Here is a 26949-nt window from a genome sequence, read left to right as displayed (position 1 = left end):
AAGGTGTCCACTGACCAATATCACACCGCTGGTCACATCTAGGACAATCGCCTTGTATATAGCCAGTTGCTGTTTTTGCTGTTGATTACATTTGTTCCAGTGTTGGATGAGTAATGGATCTTCTAAATGGTGGAATTATTTTGAGAGAGAAAGTAGAAATCTTAGTATTTTCTTATTCACTTCTTGCACATTGCCACACACTTCCAAATCCTCTACGCTGGCACCAGATTCTTTAGAAAGAACCGTCACTTTGTAATCCATGGTTGGAAGTCTGTAATGGCTTTTGTGTTTTCTCTGTGGGAATAGTCAAACTCGTGAGCCCTTTCTCGAACAGATGTTCCAAATCCATGAGCACAGCACTTCACACTATACACGCATCCTAACTGGAATTAATTCATAGGTTTGCAATGGTCAAGTTCGTGATTTCCTAAAACTCCTTCTAATAAAGATTTGACTTTCACAGAGGATATGCGGCTTGCCAAAGCAACCTGCAGCTTGCCAGCTGTTGGTGGACCATCCGTCCCAGCCTGTTTAGTAATCCAGTGGTTTCCTAAGGCTGTATTCTCAGTGTTCTCGTTATGTTGCAGCTTTTCCTGCAAAAATATTTACCATGTTTGAGAATTCTAGAATGTTTTGCTGAACGCATCCCTTAATGACCACCATGTAATACTACATTTCCACAGTCATGACCACGGCCACTGAAATTTATGGGTCGTTGCGGCTAGACCTGGTAACTTCCCTCAGAGATTTTTAAGAGGTTATGAAAAAAATTCCATGACATCAATAATTGCCACAGTCTGTATCTTTTTGGAAAATTGCCCAAATGTGTGCATAAGATCTAACATACTAAAAATCACCCAAAGTACGGTATATTATCCATACAGTTGTAATTGCTTCACTTACCGCCTTTGGTATAGCACCACATGTTGGGCTCTGGTTATACTTTGCATTTTCTACAGATATGGCTTTCTGAAGGCCCTTGTGCATAAACAGAAAATATCCATAGGGCTCTATGCAATCAATTGAAAGTTATTTTTAGCATCAGCTGGTCAGTCCTTCCTCTCCAACAGAGAAGAAAAAGCAAAGTCTAGAGGGAACTCTACCACAATTCTTTCACCATATACTGTGGCTTGCGAAAGTATTCACCACCCTTGGTTTTTAACCTATTTTGTTACATTACAACCTGTTTAATTATTTTTGTAATCCGATTTGTGTGTAATCCCTCAGCACTAAATAGCGTAAAGTTGGTGAATTTGCATATACATAGGTATTCACCCATTTTACTATGAAGCCCCTAAAAATTTCTGGTGCAAGCAATTACCGTCATAATTCACATGTTTAATGACTGCAATTCCCCCTGTGTGTAATCTGTGTCACATGGCCTGTCAGTATATGCACACCTTTTCTGAAAGGCCATAGATACTGCAACACCATTAACCAAACACCACCATGAAGACCAAGGACCTCTCCAAACAAGTCAGGGACAAAGTTGTTGAGAAGTCCAAGTCAAGGTTGGGATATATGACCCCATGGTTCCACAGCAGGGTTAAACCAGATATGCCACTAACCAAACAACACAATGAAGACCAAGGAGCTTTCCAAACAAATCAGGGACAAAGTTGTTGAGAAGTACAAGTCAGTTAAGTTAGTAAAAAAAAAAAAAAAAAAAATTCCAATCTTTGATGATCCCCAGAGCACCATCAAATCCATTATCATTAAATGGAAAGAATATGGTACCACAACAAACTTGCCAAGAGAAGGGGCTTCCACCAAAACTCTCAGCCCAAGCTGTTATATACTACGTAGGCTGTTATATACTGCGTGTCCTGTGTTATATACTGCGTGTCCTGTGTTATATACTGCGTGTCCTGTGTTATATAGTGCGTGGGCTGTGTTATATACTACGTCGGCTGTGTTATATACTACGTCGCTGTGCTATATACTACGTGGCTGTGCTATATACTACGTGGGCTGTGTTATATACTGTGTGGGCTGTGCTATATACTACGTGGGCTGTTATATACTGCGTGGGCTGTGCTATATACTACGTGGGCTGTGTTATATACTGCGTGGGCTGTGCTATATACTGCTTGGGCTGTGCTATATACTACGTGGGCTGTGTTATGTACTACGTGGGCTGTGCTATATACTACGTAGCTGTGTTATATACTATGTGGTTGTGCTATATACTACGTGGCTGTGCTATATACTACGTGGGCTGTGTTATATGCTACGTGGGCTTTGAGACTCTTCCGCCCGGGGCCCTCAAAAACCTGGAGATGGCCCTGGCTTCACTGATTGGTTGCGCCCGGCTGGCCAAATCCTGTGTATTCATTGCATTATTCTGAAATCTTCATAAACAAACTACATACATATTCTAGAATACCCGATGCATTAGAATTGGGCCACCATCTAGTATTACATAGTCATTTATTCAGTGAGTCTTCAGTTGTTGGCCAGTCTTGGCTACTTCACCTAGTATAGTGCCAGCTGATTGGCTTTTATTACCCCTAAGGGTTTGTGCTGTTGAGGTACATGATGAGTCGATCCTACATCATGTGGAATAATAATTATGGGCAGCAAGGTGGCTCAGTGGTTAGCACTGCAGCCTTGCAGTCCTGGGTTCAAATCCCACCAAGGACAACATCTGCAAGGAGTTTGTATGTTCTCCCAGTGTTTGCGTGGGTTTCCTCTGGGTACTCCGGTTTCCTCCCACATTCCAAAGACATACTGATAGGGAATGTAGATTGTGAGCCCCATTGGGGACAGCAGTGATAATGTCTGTAAAGCGCTGCGGAATATGTTAGCGCTATATAAAAATATTATTATTATTATAATCTGGGATATTTCCGGGAGGGGAGTCATTCCTTACTACGTTACTTTCTGGTTTTCTTTCTCATATATTCCTTATTGTGCATCTGTTGCATAAAATTGTGTCCCAGAACCGAACGAGGCTCCTGGCTGATGGCGTGTATGTTGGACAGTTTTGACTGTAACTTTCATCTGAAGAAATACAGTGTAATTGCCTCATCACAGTGAATTAGCATCCACATTTTTATTTACAAGGGAAGGATGTTCCACAAATCTTCTCTTTATTTCAGTGGCATTTACAAGTTTGTGTAAATTTTCGGGAAGCATTAAAAGAAACAACCTTAATCTTTTGCCCACCCTTGAAGGTCTTGGCCATTTAATTCAGGAGATTTGTGAAGCAGGCTGCTTTCAGGGGTTTTATTGCCTGATATATTTCTGTCCAGTCACGGAGGACTCCCGCTGCTCCCTGCGTCTCTTTGAGCAAGGCTTGTATTAGGGAACATGAGCACCACTTTGTTAGGACATGTTTTTGCTGCTACCTGACCCCACAAGCCCTCTCCCTCCGTCTCCTTTTTCTTTTCACTTAATAAATGCACATCGGAGAGAGAATGGATGGTACAGAGCTTTTGCCAGGCAGGGTTTCTTTCACACTGTGAGCCCAAATCTCCAGAGCTCATGACTGTTCCTTTTTCTTCTCTCTTTTTAATTATGCTGATTTATCTCTGTTAGGGTACTGTCACACAGTGCAATTTTGATCGCTACAACGGCACGATCCGTGACGTTGCAGCGTCGTATGATTATCGCTCCAGCGTCGTAGACTGCGGTCACACGTTGCAATCACGGCGCTGGAGCGATGCCGAAGTCCCCGGGTAACCAGGGTAAACATCGGGTAACTAAGCGCAGGGCCGCGCTTAGTAACCCGATGTTTACCGTGGTTACCAGCGTAAAAGTAAAAAAAAACAAACCGTACATGCTCACCATCTGATGTCCGTCCGGTCCCTTGCCGTCTGCTTCCTGCTCTGACAGATCCGGCCGTACAGTGAGAGCAGATCACAGCGGTGACGTCACCGCTGTGATCTGCTCTCACTTTCCGGCCGGCAGACAGTCAGAGCGGGAAGCGGACGGCAAGGGACCGGACGGACATCAGATGGTGAGCATGTACGGTTTGGTTTTTTTTACTTTTACGCTGGTAACCACGGTAAACATCGGGTTACTAAGCGCGGCCCTGTCACACACAACGATCCAGCGATGTCAGCGGGTGATCAAGCGACGAAAGAAAGTTCCAAACGATCTGCTACGACGTACGATTCTCAGCAGGATCCCTGATCGCTGCTGCGTGTCAGACACTGCGATATCGTAACGATATCGCTAGAACGTCACGAATCGTACCGTCGTAGCGATCAAAATTGCACTGTGTGACGGTACCCTTAATCTTCTGGCATGAAATCCGAAAACATGAGCAATGCTGTTCGGATTCATAGTCTAAGATGGCCGAATCCGGATAAGCTAAATAGACTTTCTAAAGATATGTTAGCTACAGCTTTTATATCATTTTGAAGCTGGACGTACACTTTAGATAGCTGGCGGCCAAACTTCTCCGACACCTCCATACAAATGCATCCTTCATTCAGTCAAATGTCCATGTGCTTAGAGGGCTCATCTGACAGTAACTTATCTCATATGCAAAGAAATGGATCAGGCCTGCTGAGATCCTGTTGCCAATTCTTCTTTCATGATCATGACATGCCATAAGGGGGTGAGTAGGCTACATTAGGTGGTCTGCTGGTCCTGACCATCCTTTTATCTATTGTGCTAGCTGGAGATTTAGTAAGTGAGCATATTGGGGCTTTCATCCCCTATTCTGGTGTAAACGCGTAATGATTTTCCCCCAGAAGTTTTTTTCCTGAGTTTTTGGAGCTGAAACTCTCAAGATTTTGAGGAGGATTTGGAGAGTGTATGTGACCACACTCTTAAGTTGTGTTACAATGAGTTGACAGCCTTCATTAAGCCGTGTTCACCATGTACGGTAGTTGTAATTAGCCTTCTAGTATTTTGTTAGCAAGAATATTGCCAGAATTATTAGATCTCCGTTCAGTCTCTGCTGTAAAAAAAATCAAAACACTTCCCAGAGAAAAATCACTGTACTAATTTAACAAGCTAAATGGTCTAAGAGGCTTCAGCTGATTTACTCTGTATATGAACCATGTTAGAAGCAATTACTGTTCTTGTCCATGACTTCTGTCCATGCCATTATATGAAGTGCTACACATCTCTACATGACTCAATTTATCCAACAGAAATGGCTTCAGGGATCAGCAGAACTTGGTGTCATCAAAAATAATTCTAAAGCAAATCCAGATGTTCAGAAGGGCCTGAGATGTGGATTTCTTATAGATTTCTTTCTAATTGTTTGCTCTCAGCAGGGCGACTTTTAAAGTGGTACATGATATCAGCTTGATTGTGTTCCTTATGGATTTAGCCATGGTATTGGTTGATTCTTCTAAAGGGAAACTCCACCCAAAATTAACATTTTCTATGTTCTTAAAGAATTGCCTGTGCAGGTTGTCTTCTGAATTGGGCTTTGGTGGCATGCTTTCTGGAGTCAGTGCAGGAAAAGTCTGACACGCCAAGACTTCCTGTATGACATACTTGTGTAATGTGGTAGATCGGCTTACTTGGTTTTAACATTTTCCTGGCTTATTGCAGTTCTCGTAAACCACGTCACCAGAATACGTAAATACGGCCTTTGTCTGGCATAAAGTCAAATATAAGTAAAAAAATCTATACAATAGTGCAGGTTAGCACACCTGGCTTAGATTCCAGCTTCCATGTCCTTTAGCAAAGGACATTCAATACAGGAGGCCTGCAATCTCCATTCGTCCAGCTTTCCTAACGCAAAAGCACATCTCCAGAGCTTGCACCTCCAGACCCACCCACACTCCATTGCTCTAGAAGGCTGGGTATTTATCCTCTTTACTCTTCCCACTCTACAGCTGTTCAGTCATCCTAGCACTAAACATGGCTGATTAACCCCTCTCATCACTTAGTTTGCTGAATGATTTTTCCTAGTTTTATTTCACTGAAGCGAACAACCTCAGTGCTACATATCTAGTACTTTGCCAGTGATTTTGTCACAGTATTAAGACCATGGTAGTAGCCCCACCTGCTCATGCGGTGAGACATTGGACATCTTGAATTTAGCTTACGCTTTACTACTCTACTATTCCAGACTTGGACAAACTTTTTTGTGAGCATTGATGAAGCGAAAAGTTGTTTCTACTTGAAATCTTCAGTAAGCAGCTTTGTGACAGCCATTCAGACAAGCAGTCCTATCTTTTTGAAAGTATGGCTAAAATCTATAATTAATGGGATATAAATAAGTAAAAACTGCATTGTTATGTTAGTAGTGTCTGACAGCTTTAAAGTTGGACAGATGATACCCCCATGGCTTTGTACTGCTAGGATCACACTGATCTCTTGTGGAACAAGTTCCGAAAGATGTGTCAGATAGACAAAGCCTTTGCAAGTTTATTGGGGAAGTCGAGATATGAGGAAAATGAGACCCTGAAGGAATTTGAGGGTACATTACAAAATATGACCTGGTATTCTATCCTTTCTTTCATCTGTCTGCATCAAGCCTTTCTCGCTACATACCGCTGCACATCTATATTCATGATGTTCTGTTATCTGGGCTTGGACAGATAAAAGAGGTGATACATAGAGGAGGGTCAGGTCTGATGGGACACAGCTGGTGGAAATGGATGTTTCATTAGTAACTCACAAGCATTTTTGTTCTTAGGATTCATTTTACTGTTGTTAATCATCTTTAATATCAAGTAGAAGAATTGATTTTATTTTGGGCTTGGATAAAATATTATTTCAGAATTCTTTTTTCTAAGAAAAATCTCTAAAAAAAAATTTTTTACCGGTCTACCATGAGTTACTTGACTTGAAATACCAAAGACATAGATTAATTTGTGAAATACAAAACATTGCTTGACTTCCTTAAGTTCATCTTTTCCCCTTTGTGTAGGACATGTTCTTGATAGGAGCTGTCAACTTTTGGAATTGGTGTCTCTTACGGTCTCTCAGAATTTATTGTATTTCCCATCAATTTTAAAGGGGAACGGATTAGAAGCCCATGCTGCTATCCCTCTGGGTCCAGGATTGAAATTGGTCAATCCTCAAGATCAGTGGAATTTTCAGTGGCCGCTTCCCCAAGAAGCCTGGTCCTTATGGCCTGTCATTAAAGTGCTAAAGTGGGTTCTTCACACAGACATGTACATTTATCGATTCTCTAAAGGTACCTTCACACATAACGATTTCGTTAACGATATCGTTGCAACGTCACGCTTTTTTGTGACGTAGCAACGATCCCGCTAACGATCTCGTTATGTGTGACAGCGACCAACGATCAGGCCCCTGCTGGGAGATCGTTGGTCGTAGGGAATGATCAGGACCTTTTTTTGGTCGCTGATCACCCGCTGTCATCGCTGGATCGGCGTGTGTGACGCCGATCCAGCGATGTGTTCACTTGTAACCAGGGTAAACATCGGGTTACTAAGCGCAGGGCCGCGCTTAGTAACCCGATATTTACCCTGGTTACCATTGTAAAAGTTAAAAAAAAAAAAAAAAACAGTACATACTCACATTCCAATGTCTGTCACGTCCCCCGCCGTCAGCTTCCCGCACTGACTGTCAGTGCCGGCCGTAAAGAAGAGCACAGCGGTGACGTCACCGCTGTGCTCTGCTTTACGGCCGGCGCTGACACAGTCAGTGCGGGAAGCTGACGGCGGGGGATGTGACAGACATCGGAATGTGAGTATGTAGTGTTTTGTTTTGTTTTTAACTTTTACAATGGTAACCAGGGTAAATATCAGGTTACTAAGCGCGGCCCTGCACTTAGTAACCCGATGTTTACCCTGGTTACCCGGGTGCTGCAGGGGGACTTCGGCATCGTTGAAGACAGTTTCAACGATGCCGAAGTCGTTCCCCTGATCGTTGGTCGCTGGAGAGAGCTGTCTGTGTGACAGCTCCCCAGCGACCACACAACGACTTACCAACGATCACGGCCAGGTCGTATCGCTGGTCGTGATCGTTGGTAAGTCGTTTAGTGTAACGGTACCTTAAGGAAGATGTCCTTCAAGAAGACCTGTCATCGGGTTAAGTGTCCATTTCTTGCTCTGTCATTCCTGCTACTACTCTGAATTTGTGTTTTATAGTTTTTTCCTTAAATCCGCCATACATTTCCAGAGATGGGTCTTTTTATTCAGTACTAATTTTATGGTCTTTACAATGGGTCGTGGCTTACAAGGTAATAATGCTGAACAGTCTAAAGCAGTGATGGCGAACCTATGACACGCGTGTCAGTGCTGACACGCGTAGTCATTTTCAGTGACACGCCGGCCGCGGCCCCATAGAAATTGCTTCTTTACCAGGGTCTGAAGGAGAGGAAACTCTCCTTCAGGCCCTGGGATCCATATTAAATGTGTAAAAGAAAGAATTAAAATAAAAAATATTGCTATACTCACCTCTCCGACGCAGCCTGGACCTCACCGAGGGAACCGGGAGCGTTCTTTGCTTAAAATGCGCGCGTTTACTTCCTTCCGTGACGTCACGGCTTGTGATTGGTCGCGTGCCGCCCATGTGACCGCGACGCAACCAATCACAGCAAGCCGTGACGTAATTTTCAGGTCCTGAATGCAGAATTAGGCATTAAGGACCTGAAATTACGTCACGGCTTGCTGTGATTGGTCGCGTCGCGGTCACATGGGCGGCACGCAACCAATCACAAGCCGTGACGTAATTTTAAAATGCGCGCGTCTCCTGCCTCCCGTGACGTCACGGCTTGTGATTGGTCGCGTCGCCCATGTGACCGCGACGCGACCAATCACAAGCCGGATCGTAATTTTAAAATCCTGAATGCCTAGATTAGGCATTGAGGACCTGAAAATTACGTCACGGCTTGCTGTGATTGGTCGCGTCGCGGCCACATGGGCGGCACGCGACCAATCACAAGCCGTGACGTCACGGAAGGAAGTAAACGCATGCATTTTAAGCAAAGAACGCTGCCGGTTCCCTCGGTGAGGTCCAGGCTGCGTCGGAGAGGTGAGTATAGCAATATTTTTTATTTTAATTCTTTCTTTTACACATTAATGTTGTTTCGATACCGATACCCGATACCACAAAAGTATCGGATCTCGGTATCGGAATTCCGATACCCGCAAGTATCGGCCGATACCCGATACTTGCGGTATCGGAATGCTCAACACTAATGGCATCCGATCCGATTTTTTATCGGATCGGATGCCATGCAGGAGGTCTGTGGGTCCAAACAACAGAGCTCCGGTGCAGAGCGTCTAGGCCTGGGACTTCCGGTAGGCCAGGCGCAGCTCCCGGAAGTCCCAGGCCTAGACGCTCTGCGTATGTATGGGGGGGATGAAGCGGCTTTAGGGTATTATCCCAGATACTACAGGACACCTGCAGATTCCTCGTGGAGACCGGGCCTCGATGGATCAGCACAATATTAGGCAAGTGATGAATTCCTCCCACACCTACATAAGCTGAACGTTTGTGTCTCGCTTCGAGCCCTTTGAAGTAAAACCACTTGTAAAGGTACCTTCACACGAAGGGACGCTGCAGCGATAGCGACAACGATGCCGATCGCTGCAGCGTCGCTGTTTGATCGCTGGAGAGCTGTCACACAGACCGCTCTCCAGCGACCAACGATGCCGAGGTCCCCGGGTAACCAGGGTAAACATCGGGTTGCTAAGCGCAGGGCCGCGCTTAGTAACCCGATGTTTACCCTGGTTACCAGCGTAAAAGTTAAAAAAACAAACAGTACATGCTCACCTGCTCGTCCTCCAGCGTCTGCTTCCTGACACTGACTGAGCTCCGGCCCTAACAGCACAGCGGTGACGTCACCGCTGTGCTTTCACTTTCACTTTAGGGCCGGCGCTCAGTAAGTGTCAGGAAGCAGACGCTGGAGGACGAGCAGGTGAGCATGTACTGTTTGTTTTTTTTACTTTTACGCTGGTAACCAGGGTAAACATCGGGTTACTAAGCGCGGCCCTGCGCTTGGTAACCCGATGTTTACCCTGGTTACCAGTGTAAAACATCGCTGGTATCGTTGCTTTTGCTTTCAAACACAACGATACACAGCGATCGGACGACCAAATAAAGTTCTGGACTTTATTCAGCGACCAGCGACATCACAGCAGGATCCTGATCGCTGCTGCGTGTCAAACGAAACGATATCGCTAGCCAGGACGCTGCAACGTCACGGATCGCTAGCGATGTCGTTTCGTGTGAAGGTACCTTAAATCTCTTTGTTGTAGTGACAAGCTTTCCTCTTTGTCCTGGTGCACACCTCGCACCAGCCACAATGCTGGCTGCACTCCAGAATGTATACTTCAGAAGCTTGCGGGTGCTCTGCCTCTGCCGTCTGCTCCCCACTAATCGGGACAGGGTGGGTTTTGTGCAGGTCTGTTGTTCCCCAGCCATGAGTATCCGAGAATCCACCATATAATGGGCTCGAAACACATAAGCGAGCTCTCACGAGGCCCGTGCCCCCCTGATTGTAATCTAATTGTATCACTCATCAAGAATGCATGGAGATAACTCTCCTTAGGTCACTACATCTCTGACACCAGTGGAAACTTTCTATAGCACTGTTCTGAACTCCCCAAAATCCGCCATTGGGTCATCCGCCACTTGTTTTCTACTTTTGCCATTATTGCAGCTCTATCACGGCACCCCACACGAGTTAAGTTGTTATTTAAACTATACATGTCGCAAAATTATGGGTTTTTTTATCAAGGTGACACACCACCCAAGTTATGATCGGTTTTTTGGCGAATTTTGACACACCAAGCTCAAAAGGTTGCCCATCACTGGTCTAAAGAGATAACCCCTTTGTATAGAGCATAAAAATAGCAAGTGAAAAGGCTCATATCTCTGAAAACGTATGGCAGATTTAAAAGAAAAACAAACAAACTGCTTACTCACTTACTGGAGCAGCGGGATTAATATAATGGCAAATACTGGTCACTTTTGATCCGGTGACAGATCATGATGACTTAAAGAAATATACACAAGTTCTTTCTGTATTGAATCTATAATCATCCAACGCTTCATGTCTTGCGGAGTTTGTGATGAGGGTTTCTATATATTTTTTTCTTTTACTTTTTTGTATCCGGATTCTAATGAGAAAGTATCTTATGTATTACTATGCAGTATGCATAATCGGCATGTCATCTGAAACAAATAGCAATGTGCACCTGCCTTATGGTTCATTTACACTGCATAATGCACAGCGTTAAGCTGCCATGTTTGCCAGTCCGTACTCATTTTATAGCCTGTTTACACAAGTCAGTTCCACTTTAGATGCGCATTAAACGATCAGTAATATTGTTCCATGCGCATAGGTCACCATTGTTCTTGGCAGCGCAGTTCCGGCTTACACTGGACGAGGCACTGCATAGAACTAGGATCTTTTTGGCAAACCAATCATTTCACCCAACGAACAAGTGTTTTTCTTGTTAGGTGATCTGTAGCCTGTTTAGACTGCACAATTATTGGGAAACAAGCGTTCCTAGGAACACTTTTTCACCATTATCATGCAGTGTAAATGGACCTTTACAAGGTGTAAATCTAACTCTTAAAAATAATCATATCTCAAGAATCCTCTACATTTTGTACAATAATTTTACTTTTTTTTTCTAGATTATTTTCTCTAGATTGTCTACTTTGCATTTTCATAATTTAATTCTTTTCTTTTCCACGCTTTTTTTTTTATACGTTAAAGGTAAATTACAGTGATCAACAGAGTGGGAATGAGTTCTTGACATGTTTGACTCTTTCACCGGTGCAGATGACTTTCCATGGCATTGGCAACTCTGTGGAAACCAGCCATGATCAGGTACCATATTGTATGTTATTGAGCAAAGAATGAATGATGCGCACAAAGTAAACTTCTTGGGATTTGATAAAATGCACTTTCCAGGAGAAATGGCCCACACTGCCCAAAGTTATAATAACCTGTTCTCTCATTCTGGAGGTCACGGGAGTGTCCGCAATAAGTTTTTTTCTTTACAGGTTTCCAAGTAACTCATGACTCAACCACAATGACGGAGCCAGCTATGTGAGGATTTTAAATCTCTTTCAGTAGAAAAATAAAAATAAAGAACTTGATGTGGTTGCATAATAATGCACACCCTTAAACTAATACTTTGTTGAAGTACCCTAGAATTGTCAGTCTTTGCCCACTCTTCCTTGCAATAGCACTCCAAATCTGTCAGATTGCAGGGGGCATCTCCTGTGTACAGCGCCCTTTTCAGGTCAACCCACAGATTTTCATTTGCAGTCAGGTCTGTCTGTTCCAAAACTGCGATAGTCTTCTGGCAGAGCTATTCTTTTGTGGATTTTGGAGGTTTAAATAATCACCTTCATCTTTTTTAGCAGAGGCCTGCAGGTTTTGATGAAAAATTGCCTGATATTTGTAACTGTTTATAATTCCCTCCACCTTGACTAAAGCCCCAGTTCCAACTGCAGAAAATCAACTCCAAAGCATAATGCTGCCTCCACCATGCTTCACATTGGCTATGGTATTCTTTTGGAGATACAAAGTGTTGACTTTGTTCAAAAAATACCCTTTGGAATTGTGCCCAAAAAGTTCATCCTTACTCTCATCAGACCATAACATGTTTTCCCACATGTTTTAGGCAGACTATATGTCGGTTTTGGCAAAACTTAGGCATTCTTGGATGTTTTCCTTTGCATCCCTATTGCAGGTACGTGTTCTAACCATGTTTTTTCACAGACAGAATACATAACTAGAGAGAGCGAATAGCTTTGGATAACTCCTTATCCGAATAGCTATAGCGCTTACCGAATAGCTGCATCGGGAATCGGATACCAGGAGCGCTTCCGATGATCAGCTGTTCGGCTCCGTAGCTGCATGTGTCATGGCTGTGTTAGTCACAACACATGCATGAAGAGCCTGTTTGTTGCAGCTATTTGGTAAGCGCTATATCTATTCGGATAAGGAGTTATCCGAAGCTATTCGCTCATCCCTACACATAACCATTTATAATCTACACTGCTATCCGCAATGTCCATATTTTAATTTTTTTTTGGCGAACCGCGTGTCTGAAAAAGACGGACAGCACTCCGATGCCATCTGTTTGCTGCCCGTGTTTACCATTGCAAAGGATAGGAGAAGCTTTGTAATTTCTTTAGCCCCATTTAAAAAACACTGACAACCGGATCCAAAATACTGAGGACACCAGAACCATTTTTTTGGCGTACGTGAAAAACACTGACAACCGAATGTGGTTTAAACAAGACTTACAATTAAAGACCACAAGACGAATTCTTCGCTTAGTATCAGCAATGGACTCCTACCTCATTAGCAATGGCTGCTGGAGGCAGTAAGATATCTGTAGTAAGATTGGTGTCCTAATACATTTTGTGGATCTCAATGTAAGACATAAATTGTAAGGTCTTTGGGACAGATCTTCCTTTTCACTAAAAGAAAGTCTGATCATTGTCTAGTTGTGCAGTTTATTTCTGAGCCTTTCCTATGCTGCCTTGTTTGCGCTGAAACAACATTGTGAAAAGCTCTTCGGATGGCAAGTTTTGGTAGATTGCATAATTTGTTTTCTTTTTCTTTCATCTCATTAAGTTGGATTCTGCTCCTTTTGTGCTTGATTTGAGAAGCGTTAAATGAGTTGTTTACGTTCCACAATTTACACACGGGAATACTATGGGGTTACTTCATCCCTTGTTACGATGATGTATTTTATGTAAATCCAGTACAGTAGATTGGAAATAACTAGTTGGCAAACAAAAATAATATATATAAATTTTTGCAGGGAACCAGATATTATTTCATTGACCGATCATAATTCATTACATTTTGCATACCAATGGAAATTTCAATGTCCCAAAAAAAAGTGATAATACTAAATACCCAGAACAAAATGTACAGTATCAGTCTTTGCGCAGACAGTGCAGTGGTGAACGTTTGTCACATGACACAATGGTCTGTTGTATATAGTGCTGGATGTGTCTCCTGATGACAGGGAATGTACAGGTTTTATCTTTTTGTTGCCCAAGGAAGCCGGAAGCAGTCTAGTCTGAATGTGGCGAGGAGTATTCATACTTGCGGTCCCATGACCGCCGTCCCAGCCCACGTGATGTGAGGGATTTACAGGTCTGCAGTCATATAGAGTGACTGCAGACTTGTAGTTCAAGACCGGAGAACCCCGTTAAGCCTGATTGTGATTGTGGATTTGGTCTAGGGAATATTCCTTCTCTCTAAATTTTATACCTATCTGAATAAGTGTGCTGGAAGAATATCCGGATCCTGTACATTGCTTTTAACCCCAGTAGTTGATTTTATGGAAGGGCTTTAAAGGGTTTGTCCAGTCCAAATGGGTAAGTCTGCAGTCACTCTGTGTTACTGCAGACTTGTAGATCCCCCCCTAACACACAGTGCATTCTCAAGTTTCTGAGTCGGGATTGTAAGGTATGTATGAGTTATGCGAGGGGCGTTCGTTAGATTTCCCCCTACCCACTTCCTGTGGACTGAGAGCAATGAAACTTGCACAGTTATTAGCCCTGCTCTACATAGGTACCAGCTAGGGACACACACTTCTCCCATCTCTTTAAGCAATTGTAAACAACTCACTAGTAGAAAGCAGCAGGTTGCTCCAAAAGCCACTTTGTTACTTTGGAAATCAGAGTCTCATCATCTGGAAAATGGCTGCCCTTCAAAAATAACTTAATCGTTGGAAAGAGGTGGAAGTCCGACGAGGTGAGGTCGTATAAATAAGGGGGATGCAGAAGAATTTCAAATCCACAGGAGCATGCTTCCATTTGGGCAACATGTGAGTTGTGAACTGGTGCATTGTCTTGCAGAAATCCGACATCTTTGGGGAGTAAATCACATCTCTTGGTTTTGATGGCCTCCCGCAGTTTCTGCTGCACTGAAGCATAGTATGCCCCTGTGATCATTGTACCCTTTGCTAGGAAATCCATCAATACTACTCAGTGCTGGTCCCAAAATACTGTGGGCATGACCTTGCCTGTCGAGGGTTAGGCACGTGCCTTCTTTGGAGGCGGTGAGTAATGATGCTTCCATTGCATCGACTGGACTTTAGTCTCCGGATTATAGGGATGGACCCAGCTTTCATCCTGTGTGATTAGTCTGTTGAAAAAGTGCTCCTGGTTTCCATGGCACATCGTCAATAGAACCTGAGAGCATTCGACTCTTTCCTGCTTCTGGAAAGGTGTGAGCAGCCGGGGAACCCAGCGAGCAGATACCTTAAGCATGTGAGGATGGTCTTGGATGATTTTGTCCACAGACCCCACACTAATGTTCACATTTTGGGCTAGATGACGAATAGTTATGCGCCGATTTTCCAAAATGGTGACCCCCACCACTGTTTGCGCCGAAGTCGACCACATTTGAATTGACGATGCCAGTTCTTGACTACATCATATGATGGGGAATCATCACCATAAAACTACCATCTCATCGATCGTCTCCTTTAATGTGCGGCCTTTCAAGTAAAGGAACTTGATGACTGCTCTGTATTCCACTGGGACCATTATCAAACCTCACACCACTTCAGCACCTGTAAAATCAAGACCCTTATCAGTTCTGAGTTGCAAATTGGCACATAACCTATAGAGACTTATATCATTACACATGCGCAGTTTCAGCGTGCTGTGATAAATAGAAGTGGGTCAGGGGAAATCTATAATGAACACCCCTCGTATATACTCAGCCACGCCCACTTGACAGCCGCGTCACTAGATGGGGCTTGACCTTGCTCAATACAAGTGTGTGGAGTGAGGCCACGCCCACTAGACTGCTTCTGCCCGGGAGTGCGTATAACTCATACAAACCCTCTGTTCCTCACTTAGAAACCGGCGAATCTCAGCGCACAGTGTGCGCTGGGGAGATTCAGAAGTCTGTAATCACACAGACACTGCAGACTTATCAATTTGGACTGAACAACCCCTTTAAACATGTATACACTTTAAGGTATCAATAAACATTCGGTGGGGATCCATTAACCCCTTCGCTACTTTGGGATTTTCCGTTTTTGCGTTTCCGTTATTTGCTCCTTATCTTCCCAGAGCCATAACTTTTTTTAATTTTTTGAACAATATGGCCTTTTGAGGGCTTGTATTTTGCAAGATAAGTTGTACTTTTGAACACCATTGGTTTTACCATATCGTATACTGGAAAATGGGAAATAAATTCCAAGTGCAGTGAAATTGCAAAGCAAGTGCAATTCCACAAAAAAAATTTTTTAACCATTTTACCACTAAATGCTAAAACTGACCTGCCATCATGATTCTCCAGGTCATTAAGAGTTCGTAGATGCCAAACATGTATAGGTTCTTTTTTAAGTGGTAAAAAAAAAACAGAATTTCCTCCAAAAAAGGCGCCATTTTCTTAAGACTCGTAGCGTCTCCGTTTTTTAGGACTGGGTGAGGGCTTGTTTCTTGTGCGCCAAGCTGATGTTTTTATTGATACCATTCTTGTAGATTGTGAGCCCTCACGGGCAGGGTCCTCTCTCCTACTGTACCAGTCGTGACTTATATTGATTAAGATTATTGTACTTGTTTTTTTTTATTGTGTATACCCAGTTTCACATGTAAAGGGCCATGGAATAAATGGCGCTATAATAATAATAATAATAATTTTGAGGTACATACCACCTTTTGATCGCCTGTTATTGCATTTTATTACAATGTTGTGGTGACCAAAAAACATAATTCTGGCCTTTTTGATTTTTTTTTTCTCGTTACGCAGTTTACTGATCTGATTAATTCTTTCTAATTTGATCAGACATTGCTGAACGTGGCGTTACCAAATGTGTATTTTTGTAAAATTTATTTTGAATGGGGTGAAAGGGGACTGATTTGACCTTTTTATATATATATATATATATATATGTATATTTATTTTTTTTTTATTTTTTTTTTTAAACATCTCCATGGGAGACTAGAATCTGTGATCATCTGATCGCCAGTGCTACACATAGCAGGGCTGGAGCCCTGCTATGTGTAGCTATAATGCTCATCTGCTATGAGCGCGCCAGCCGCAGGGTGGCACTCGCTGCAAACCAGCGGTGACAATCACGGGGTCTCCTGCAGACCCCGGGTTGTGAATCCAACCCATCAGCGCCCCAGGGTCAAGTGACAAGGGCGACGATGGGCAGGATTAGTGACGTTCTGCCATTTTAAATGCCACTGTTGGAGATTGACTGCGGCATTTAACATGTTAACATGGGGGTGTGATTGGAACTTGCTGCAGATGGATCGCGACTCCACCGGCACCTGTTAAGAGCACGTCAGCTGATGATATGAGCTGACATATGCTGGAAAGCATGCGGGCGCGGTGCCGGAGCCCACATGGAGTGCAGGGACACGACCTATGACGTATCTATAAGTCCTAGGTCGTGAAGAGGTTAAATGTGTGCTGTCAACCAATCACCCTTTTTATAAATGCTAGTGTCAAGAAATTTTAGACATTCCCTAGATATTACCATCGTAAATTTAATGTCTTAATCAGTTTGATTACCTACTCTCCCGGAAGTCCGTTTTCTCACTATTCTATTTCTCCCGGAAGTTCAGAGGCAGAGAGCGAGAGGTACCCGAACCGAACTTTGGACTAAAGTTCGATGGAACTTGAACATCCACAGGTCCACTCATCACTATTCATGAATGATTTCAAGGCCCCTTACATCATTAGATTTATAAAGATTGGGTAAATCAAAAGATACCAAAATGTTCTTCTACTAAAAAGAGAGAATTGACTTAGTTTTATATAAAAAAAAATATTGTATCCCAAATATAAGAATGAACTGATATAGGAAATATTCCTATTTTTTTTTATTTATTATCAACAAAAAAAAGAACTTGGGACAAATCTAGTTCCTTTATTTGAGACATTTGTGCACCCTGGCAGCCAATCTAAATTTGTATGAACTTTTGGGACAGGTGTAAATAATTCAATTATGCCGTCTGATTAAAGGTTCTGTCAACAGGTTTTGCTGTGTAATCCGAGAGCAGCATGAGGTAGGGGTAGAGAGCCTGATTCCAGTGATGTCTCACTTTCTGGGCTGCTTGATGTATTTTTGATAGAATCCCTGTTTTATCTGTTGTAGCTTTAGCAATAGTCACAATTCTGAGCTGTTTATAACCCCTCCTCCACCACTGATTGGCAGTTCGCTGACATTGCACAATCTACACTAGAAGTGGCCAATCAGTGGTGGGGGTGGGGTTACAAAGATTATCGGGACTTGCCTACACGTGAGACCTAGTCCTCTAGTGATAATCTCCTGCTGATATAACACTGATTGTATTGAAAGTAACACATCCCTGGGATCAGGCTCTTTTGCTCTATAGGATGCTACTCTTAGAGTAAATAGAAATAAAACCTGCTGACAGGCTCCCTCTAAAGCCACAAGCAATAGGAGATGTGTTTTTTTTTCCTTATCCAAAACCTAGTATCAATCCCAACCTTTTTACATGCCTTTTGGTCATTAATCTGCCTTTCAATTTCCTCCAAATGTTTGTGTCCGCGACCACCAATGTCCCACCCTTATCTGCAAGTATGTCAGGGCGCATTTTTCAGTCAAATTATTTAATTTGCAAACTCGTCACTTTTATGATTAGTGTCTCAGTTCATCAACATCCCACTTGGATTTTAAATCTGAGATATCCTTTTTTACAGTGTTAATACAGGTGAGTCTCACAAAATTAGAATATCATCAAAAAGTAAATTTTTCAGTTCTTCAATAGAAAAAGAGAAACTCCTATATTATATAGTCATTACAGAGTATTCTATTTCACGTGTTTATTTCTGTTAATGTTGATGATTATGGCTTACAGTCAATGAAAACCCAAAAGTCATTATCTCAGTAAATTAGAATACTTTATAATACCAGCTTGAAAAATTATTTTAAAATTCAAAATGTTGGCCTACTGAAATGCATGTTCAGTAAATGCAGTCAATACTTGGTTGGGGGTCCTTTTGCATCAATTACTGCATCAATGCGGCGTGGCATGGAGGTGATCAGCCTGGAGCACTGCTGAGGTGTTATGGAAGCCCAGGTTGCTTTGATAGCAGCCTTCAGGTCATCTGCATTGATGGGTCTGGTGTCTCTCATCTTCTTCTTGACAATACACCATAGATTCTCCATGGGGTTAAGGTCAGGCAAGTTTGCTGGCCAATCAAGCACAGTGATACTGTTGTTTTTATACCAGATGTTGGTACTTTTGGCAGTGTGGACAGGCGCCAAGTCCTGCTGGAGAATGAAATTTCCATCTCCAAAAAGATTGTCAGCAGAGGGAAGTATGAAGTGCTCTAAAAATTTCCAGTGGACCTACACCAGCAGATAATATGGCTCCCCAAACCATCACTGATTGTGGAAACTTCACACTAGACCTCCAGCAGCTTGGATTGTGGCCTCTCCACTCTTCCTCCAGACTCTGGGACTTTGATTTCCAAATGAAATGCAAAATTTACTTTCATCTGAAAACTAAACCTTGGACCACTGAGCAACAGTCCACTTCTTTTTTTTTTTCTCCTTGGCCCAGGTAAGACGCTTCTGGCGTTGTCTACTGGTCAGTGGCTTGTCACAAGGAATGCGACACTTGTAGTCCGTGTACTGGATACGTCTGTGTGTGGTGGCTCTTGAAGCAATGACTCCAGCAGCAGTCCACTCCTTGTGAATCTCCCCCAAATTTTTGAATGGCCTTTTCTTAACAATCCTTTCAAGGCTGCGGTTATATCCCAGTTGCTTGTGCACCTTTTTCTACCACACTTTTTTTATTTCTCAACTTTCTATTAATATGCTTGGATACAGCACTCTGTGAACAGCCAGCTTCTTTAGCAATGACCTTTGCTAAACTTCTCCCCCGCTCTACCCGTTTTAATGGCCTAAATAAAGGGCTGTTTTAATTTGAATGGCAAGTGCCACCTTTTTTCTTATTTTTTTGGACATTATCAGTCATACTTTATAATTCTCTGACAATCACAACTTTAATAAAGCCGTATATGTTAAATAGCTGTCCACTTTTCGGCCAATTCTCCTTTTGCCGGCTATCTGCCATAGTGGTGGCATATCTACCTTTTATGGTTTGAGAGTTCAGGACACATTTATATAGTGTATTGCCAGCTTTGGGCTTCAGTGGATGAAAATCTTTTTGTTTTGTGGTCTGGCTAAAGGCAATTTTTACATTTTTAGACCTGTTGCTTTTATACATTGCTCAAAAAAGTAAATGGAACACTTAAACAACAGAATATAAATCCAAGTAAATCAAACTTCTGTGAAATCAAACTGTCCACTTAGGAAGCAACACTGTTTGACAATCAATTTCACATGCTGTTGTGCAAATGGAATAGACAACAGATAGAAATTATTGGCAATTATCAAGACGTACTCAATAAAGGAGTGGTTCAGCAGGTGGGGGGACCACAGACCACATCTCAGTACCAATGCTTTCTGGCTGATGTTTTGGTCACTTTTGAATGTTGGTTGTGCTTTCTCACTCATGGTAGCATGAGACGGACTCTACAGCCCACACAAGTGGCTCAGGTAGTGCAGCTCATCCAGGATGGCACATCAATGCGAGCTGTGGCAAGAAGGTTTGCCGTGTCTGTCAGCGTAGTGTCCAAAGGCTGCAGGTGCTACCAGTAGACAGGTCAGTACACCAGGAGACATGAAGGGGGCCGTAGGAGGGCAACAACCCAGCAGCAGGACCGCTACCTCAGCCTTTGTGCAAGGAGGAACAGGAAGAGCACTGCCAGAACCCTGCAAAATGACCTCCAGCAGGCCACAAATATGCATGTGTCTGCACAAACGGTTAGAAATAGTGATGAGCGAGTGTACTCATTGCTCGGGTTCTCATGCTCGGGTGACCTCCGAGTATTTATTAGTGTTCGGAGATTTAGTTTTCATCACGGCAGCTGAATGATTTACAGCTATTAGCCAGGCTGAGTACATGTGGGGGTTGCCTGGTTGCTAGGTAATCCCCACATGTAATCAAGCTGGCTAATAGCTGTAAATCATGCTGCTGAGGCGATGAAAACTTAGTCTCCGAGCAGTCATAAATACTCGGAGACCACCCAAGCAACGAGTACACTCGCTCATCACTAGTTGAAAACCAACTCCATGAGGATGGTCTGAGTGCCCGACGTCCACAGATGGGGGTTGTGCTCACAGCCCAACACAGCGCAGGACGCTTGGCATTTGCCACAGAACACCAGGATTGGCCAATTCTCCACTGGCGCCCTGTGCTCTTCACAGATGAAAGCATGTTCACACTGAGCAAATGTGACAGAGTCTTCAGATGCCGTGGAGAGCGATCTGCTGCCTGCAACATCCTTCAGCATGACCGATTTGGCAGTGGGTCAGTAATGGTGTGGGGTGGCATTTCTTTGGAGGGCCGCACAGCCCTCCATGTGCTCACCAGAGGTAGCCTGACTGCCATTAGGTACCGAGATAAGATCCTCAGACCCCTTGTGAGACCATATGCTGGTGCGGTTGGCCCTGGGTTCCTCCTAATGCAGGACAATGCCAGATTTCATGTGGCTGGAGTGTGTCAGCAGTTCCTGCAAGATGAAGGCATTGAAGCTATGGACTGGCCCGCCCGTTCCCCAGACCTGAATCCGATTGAACACATTTGTCGCGTTGCACCACAGACTGTCCAGGAGTTGGCGGATGCTTCAGTCCTGGTCTGGGAGATCCCTCAGGAGACCATCTGCAGCCTCATCAGGAGCATGCCCAGGCATTGTAGGGAGGTCATATAGGCACGTGGAGGCCACACACACTACTGAGCATCATTTCCTTGTCTTGAGGCATTTCCACTGAAGTTGGATCACCTGTAACTTCCTTTTTGCACTTTGATTTTGAGCATCATTCCAACTCCAGAAATCCGTGGGATATTAGTTGTGATTTACGTTGATCGTTTTTAGGTTTTATTGTTCTCAACATATTCCACTATGTAATGAATAAAGATTTACAACTGGAATATTTCATTCAGTGATATCTAGGATGTGGGATTATAGTGTTCTCTTTATTTTTTTGAGCAGTGTATAGTGCAGATTCTTCCGTGGTTTTTTTTTTTTTTTACTTCCTTTTCTTTTGGTTGAATTTATTTTATGTTTTTCTTTCAATTTTAAAGTGATTCTAAGAATTTCTCAAGCAACATTTGATCTCCAGTTTGTGTATAGCCTTGTTCCTTGAATTAGATGGTAAACCTGTCATCTGTTGATGCTACAGATAAGAGGAAGCCCATGTATATTAAGAATATTAAATCTCACATGTTAAGAGCTACAGCTTCACTTTCAAGTCAGCCACCAGCGCGGAAGAATCTTGACATTTAGATGAAGTCTTGAGCAAATTGACCATATTTTTGTTGCAGAAATGACGTATCCAATGCAGCATTTGGAAGTAATTACAACCGTGGTTTTCATGAAAAAAAAAAAAGAAATTTGTAAGTCATAAGTGCCAATGACTACTTTTCACATTTTGTTTGTCTTTGTCGTGAAATGATTGTGATAGATTGTGTGTATTATAAATTAATTGCATTTTAAATCATACGATGTGTTCAGTAGAATCTGGTAGCATAGATTTCACAAACATTACGCTGCAAATACAAGATGCAAGACTTGGGATGTAATGAGATGTTAGTGTTGCTCATAACACAGAGAATGTCGAACGTAATAAGTAGTGATTGGATATTTTTTTTAAACATTGACATATATACAGAGCGTCAAAAAGTATTCATACCCTGCAAACGTTTCCACATTTTTTTTTACATTACACCCACAAACTTAAATGCTTAAATACTTTTTCTTTGGATTTTATGTGGTATACCAACACAAAGTAGAAGTGTTTGAAGTGTGAAGGAAATAGTACTGTACATGGTTTTCTAAATATTAAAAAAATCTAAATCTGACAAATGTGATGTGCATTTGTATTCAGCCCCCCCTGAGTAGATACGTTGTTGGAACACCTTTATCTGTAATTACTGCTGCAAATGTTTTGTGGTATGTCGCTGCCAGCTTTGCAAAGAAGGAGCAAAAACTTCAGCCTAAAGAAGTGCAAAGTAGCTCTAGCTCAGTGAGATTGGACAGGGAGCATCGGTGAACAACAATTTTCAAGTCTTGCCACAGATTCTCATTGGGATTTAGGTCTGTGTGATTGGGCCATTCAAACACATGACAATGCATTGATTTAAATCATTCCAATGTATCTCTGGCAGTATGTCTAGGGTCATTGTCCTGCTGAAAGATGAGCCGACTCTCGTCTTTTGCAGCTTCTAACAGGTTTTCCTCCAGGATTGCCCTATGTCTAGCTCCATCCATCTTCCCATCAACAGTGACCAACTTCCCTGTCCCTGCTGAAGACAAGCATTCCCACAGCTTGATGCTGCCACCACCATGTTTGATAGTGAGGATGTTGTTTTAGGGTGATGTGTAATGATAGTTTTCTGCCACACATAGTGTTTTTTGCATTTAGCATACAAAGTTCTACTTTGTTGACCAGAGCACCTTCTTTTACATGCTAGCTGTGTCTCCTAAATTACTTTTTGCAAACTGTAAACAGGACTTCTTATGGCTTTCTTTCAAAATTTTCTTTTTGCCACTCTGTGATAAATACCTGATTTGTGCAGTATCCAACTAAGGCTATGGTCACACTATCCGTATTTTACATCAGTATTCGTAAGCCAAAATCAGGAGTGGAACAATCCGAGGAAAAGTATAATAGAAACACATCACCACTTCTGTATTTTTTACCCACTCCTGTTTTTGGAATACAAATACTGATGTGAAATACTGACCAATTGATAATGTGACTGTAGCCTAATAGTTGTCCTATGGACAGATTCTTCCTCCTGAGCTGTGGATGTCTGCAGCTCCTCCAGAGTGACCATGGTACTCTTGGCTGCATTTCTAATTAGTGCTCTCCTTGCTTGGGATTTCAGTTTAGGTGGACGGCCATGTCTTGGTAGGTTCGTAGTTATGCCATACTCCTACCATTTTAGGATGATGGATTGAACAGTGCTCATTAAGATGTTCAGAGCTTGGGCTATGTATTTTATAACCTAACCGTATATTACTCTTCTCCACAACTTTATCTCTGGCCTCTCTGGTGTGTTCCTTGGTTTTCATGATGCTGTTTGATCTCTAATGTTCTCAAACAAACATCTGAAGCCTTCACAGAACGGCTGTAGTTATGCTGAGAATAAAGTACACACAGGTGGACCCAATTTACTAATTATGTGATTTCTGGAGGCAAAACTTTTTTTATTTAGGGATATCTGACTACATGGCGTGGAGTGCAAATGCGTGTTGCAATTCTCAAATGTATGTTTTTAAAATAATTAGGAAACGTATATCCTTTACACTTAACAAATACTTGCTACTTTTTTGATTTATCACTTAAAATCCCTATAAAATAAGTTTGTGGGTGTATCTTGAAAAATGTGAAAAAATTCTCAAGGTATGAAGTCTAAGGGGGTAGCGTTTCTCCTTATGGAGAGTGACATACCATCTCTGGCTTGTCAAGGTAAGGAGGCTTATTCGCCGTGCAATGCTCCTCTGGGAAATATAATAGGCAAATTGGCTCTTCTGAGAAAAAAAGAGGACTTAACTCTATAGCGCCACCTGTTGGAAGTAGCGATCCTACAAGTCACAATCAAACCTTTAACGAGTCGTGCAATATGACTTAGGATAAAAGCCAAATCAGTATCTCAATTCACAGACACGGTGTTTCTGGCTGTTGGCCCTCGTCAGTGTGAAGCATGAGAACTGATTTGGCTAGGTGAGAGGCTCTGGACTGGGGTCTAAGGGGTAGCGTTTCTCCTTATGGAGAGTGACATACCATCTCTGGCTTGTCAAGGTAAGGAGGCTTATTTGCCGTGCAATGCTCCTCTGGGAAATATAATATGCAAATTGCCTCTTCTGAGAAAAAAAAGAGGACTTAAACTCTATAGCGCCACCTGTTGGAAGTAGCGATCCTACAAGTCACAATCAACCCTTGCATATTATATTTCCCAGAGGAGCATTGCACGGCGAATAAGCCTCCTTACCTTGACAAGCCAGCTGGTATGTCACTCTCCATAAGGAGAAACGTTACCCCTTAGACCCCAGTCCAGAGCCTCTCACCTAGCCAAATCAGTTCTCGTGCTTCGCACTGACGAGGGCCAACAGCCTGAAACACCGTGTCTGCGAATTGAGATACTGATTTGGCTTTTATCCTAAGTCATATTGCAAGACTCGTTAAAGGGTTGATTGTGACTTGTAGGATCGCTACTTCCAACAGGTGGCGCTATAGAGTTTAAGTCCTCTTTTTTTCTCAGAAGAGGCAATTTGCATATCAAGGTATGAATACATTTTCAAGGCATTGTAATCGCACTATTTTTCAGAAAGCATTTTCATGCACAGCCATACAATATAGAACAAGTATTACATACCTATTGGGGTGCTTGACATTGTGAGTGAGAGTGATTAAAGCTGATGAAAAGTACGGTACTACCATTCCCAGCTACATTGTGATGAGCCTTTTGCCTGGTGGACCATGTGTAAGTCGGCTGATAGTTTCTTTAGCATTCCTTTGTTCTTGGGAGTAGACATGATGATTTCTAGCTACAGGCTAGTACATGGCTCTAGTGAGCTGGAAATAGATTTAAGCAAACGTTTCTTCTTGTTCACATTGACATTTGTTAGACCGTCAGTTGCTGATAACGATCTCCCAGTATTTCATCTACAGTTTTGCTTACATGGTTGTAACTAGTAATACACTGAAGGCCGAGTCTGAAGAACACCATTTTCCTGCTACAAGTCATTAAACATTTTTATGTAAGGGTCTATCGGTTCTCACAAATGACAACTTGCAGTTTTTACTATATTTAGAGTTTTTTGAATCCCGATAATCGTTGTTTTGAGTAGCAATGAGCGAGTGTACTCTCCGAGTATTTTAGTGTTCGGAGATTTAGTTTTTGTTGATTCAGCTGCTTGATTTACAGCTATTAGCCAGCCTGAGTACATGTGGGGGTTGCCTGGTTGCTAGGGAATTCCCACATGTAATCAAGCTGGCTAGTAGTTGCAAATCATCTAGCTGCGGCAAGGGAAACTAAATCTCCGAACACTAACAAATACTCGGAGACCACCCAAGCGTGCTCAGGAAAACCCGAGCAACGAGTATAGTCGCTCATCACTAGTTTTGAGTTAAAGGACCTTTATGGTGCAGAGTCCTAATGTCTTTTTTTTTAGTATTGTGGCATTATAACCTACCTGATATTCTATATTTATTTAATCCAGTTTTGGTCTGGTCTGTTTCTGTGCCAGTGAACACTACTTTTTCCACATGATGAAATTTTGACTAATTAACCTGGTAACTTGCACATGAATACATATGTTCAATGTGACCTAGAATTTATGTATACTACCAAAAAATATGAAGTAATACAAGCACAGACTTGATCAGGTTTTGTCTGTCCTTTGAATAAGTCCAGATGGTGAAATATATTCGTAGTACATACAGTATTTTTTGATTGATAAATCAATGGGTAGTCCAACTCTTCCCACTTCTGTTTTGGCAGGTGTATATGAACAATGACCTCTACAAATATTGTCCTTCTCTCGTATGCGAGCGGTAGGTATCATGCTGTTCAGTAGAATAGGACAGGTGCGTTGTTTCTGCCGCTCACGCACGCACGCAAGGATATCTGTAGACCTGATGTCCCTGGTACAGAAGTGAGCGGAGCTGGATTAGGCCCATTTGAACAATGGAGTTATGAATCTTGCGCTACATTTCCATCATGAAAATGATTAGGAACCATCCAATCTTGAAATAATTTGGTCTACAACAATAACAATGTGTATTGCTTCCGGAGAGCAATGTCAGTCCACTGAGCGGGATTAGGATTTGACACCTGTTGATAAAGTACACAACTATTTACAAGACTCCCCGGTTTGTGAGTGACCAGTGTACTCCTCCAACATCTCTCACACAGAGAAACCCCCGCAAGACCTGTTTGATGTTTCTTAACGTTTACAAAACGTTAATTCAGCAGGACGTCCCCACTGGGGTTCTCGGTGAT

General features: G+C 42.6%; 1 protein-coding gene across 4 annotated transcripts in view; it reads left to right on the top strand.

The window, feature by feature from the left end:
- STAU2 (staufen double-stranded RNA binding protein 2) overlaps nucleotides 1-26949 on the top strand; it is a 702362-nt gene that overhangs the window by 598419 nt on the left and 76994 nt on the right. For 2 of the 4 annotated variants that reach the window (XM_077270662.1, XM_077270661.1), the window contains one exon: nucleotides 11618-11731. The exons of the other annotated variants lie outside the window; for them this stretch is intronic. In XM_077270662.1, coding sequence (XP_077126777.1) covers nucleotides 11618-11731 — 114 coding nt within the window. The remainder of the gene's footprint in view (nucleotides 1-11617; nucleotides 11732-26949) is intronic. 4 annotated transcript variants of the gene reach the window in all.

The sequence above is a fragment of the Ranitomeya variabilis genome, chromosome 6 (genome assembly GCF_051348905.1).
Source record: "Ranitomeya variabilis isolate aRanVar5 chromosome 6, aRanVar5.hap1, whole genome shotgun sequence".
NCBI lineage: Eukaryota > Metazoa > Chordata > Amphibia > Anura > Dendrobatidae > Ranitomeya > Ranitomeya variabilis.
The sequence above is the reverse complement of the archived record's forward strand: the minus strand, read 5'-3'. Positions and strand labels throughout refer to the sequence as shown.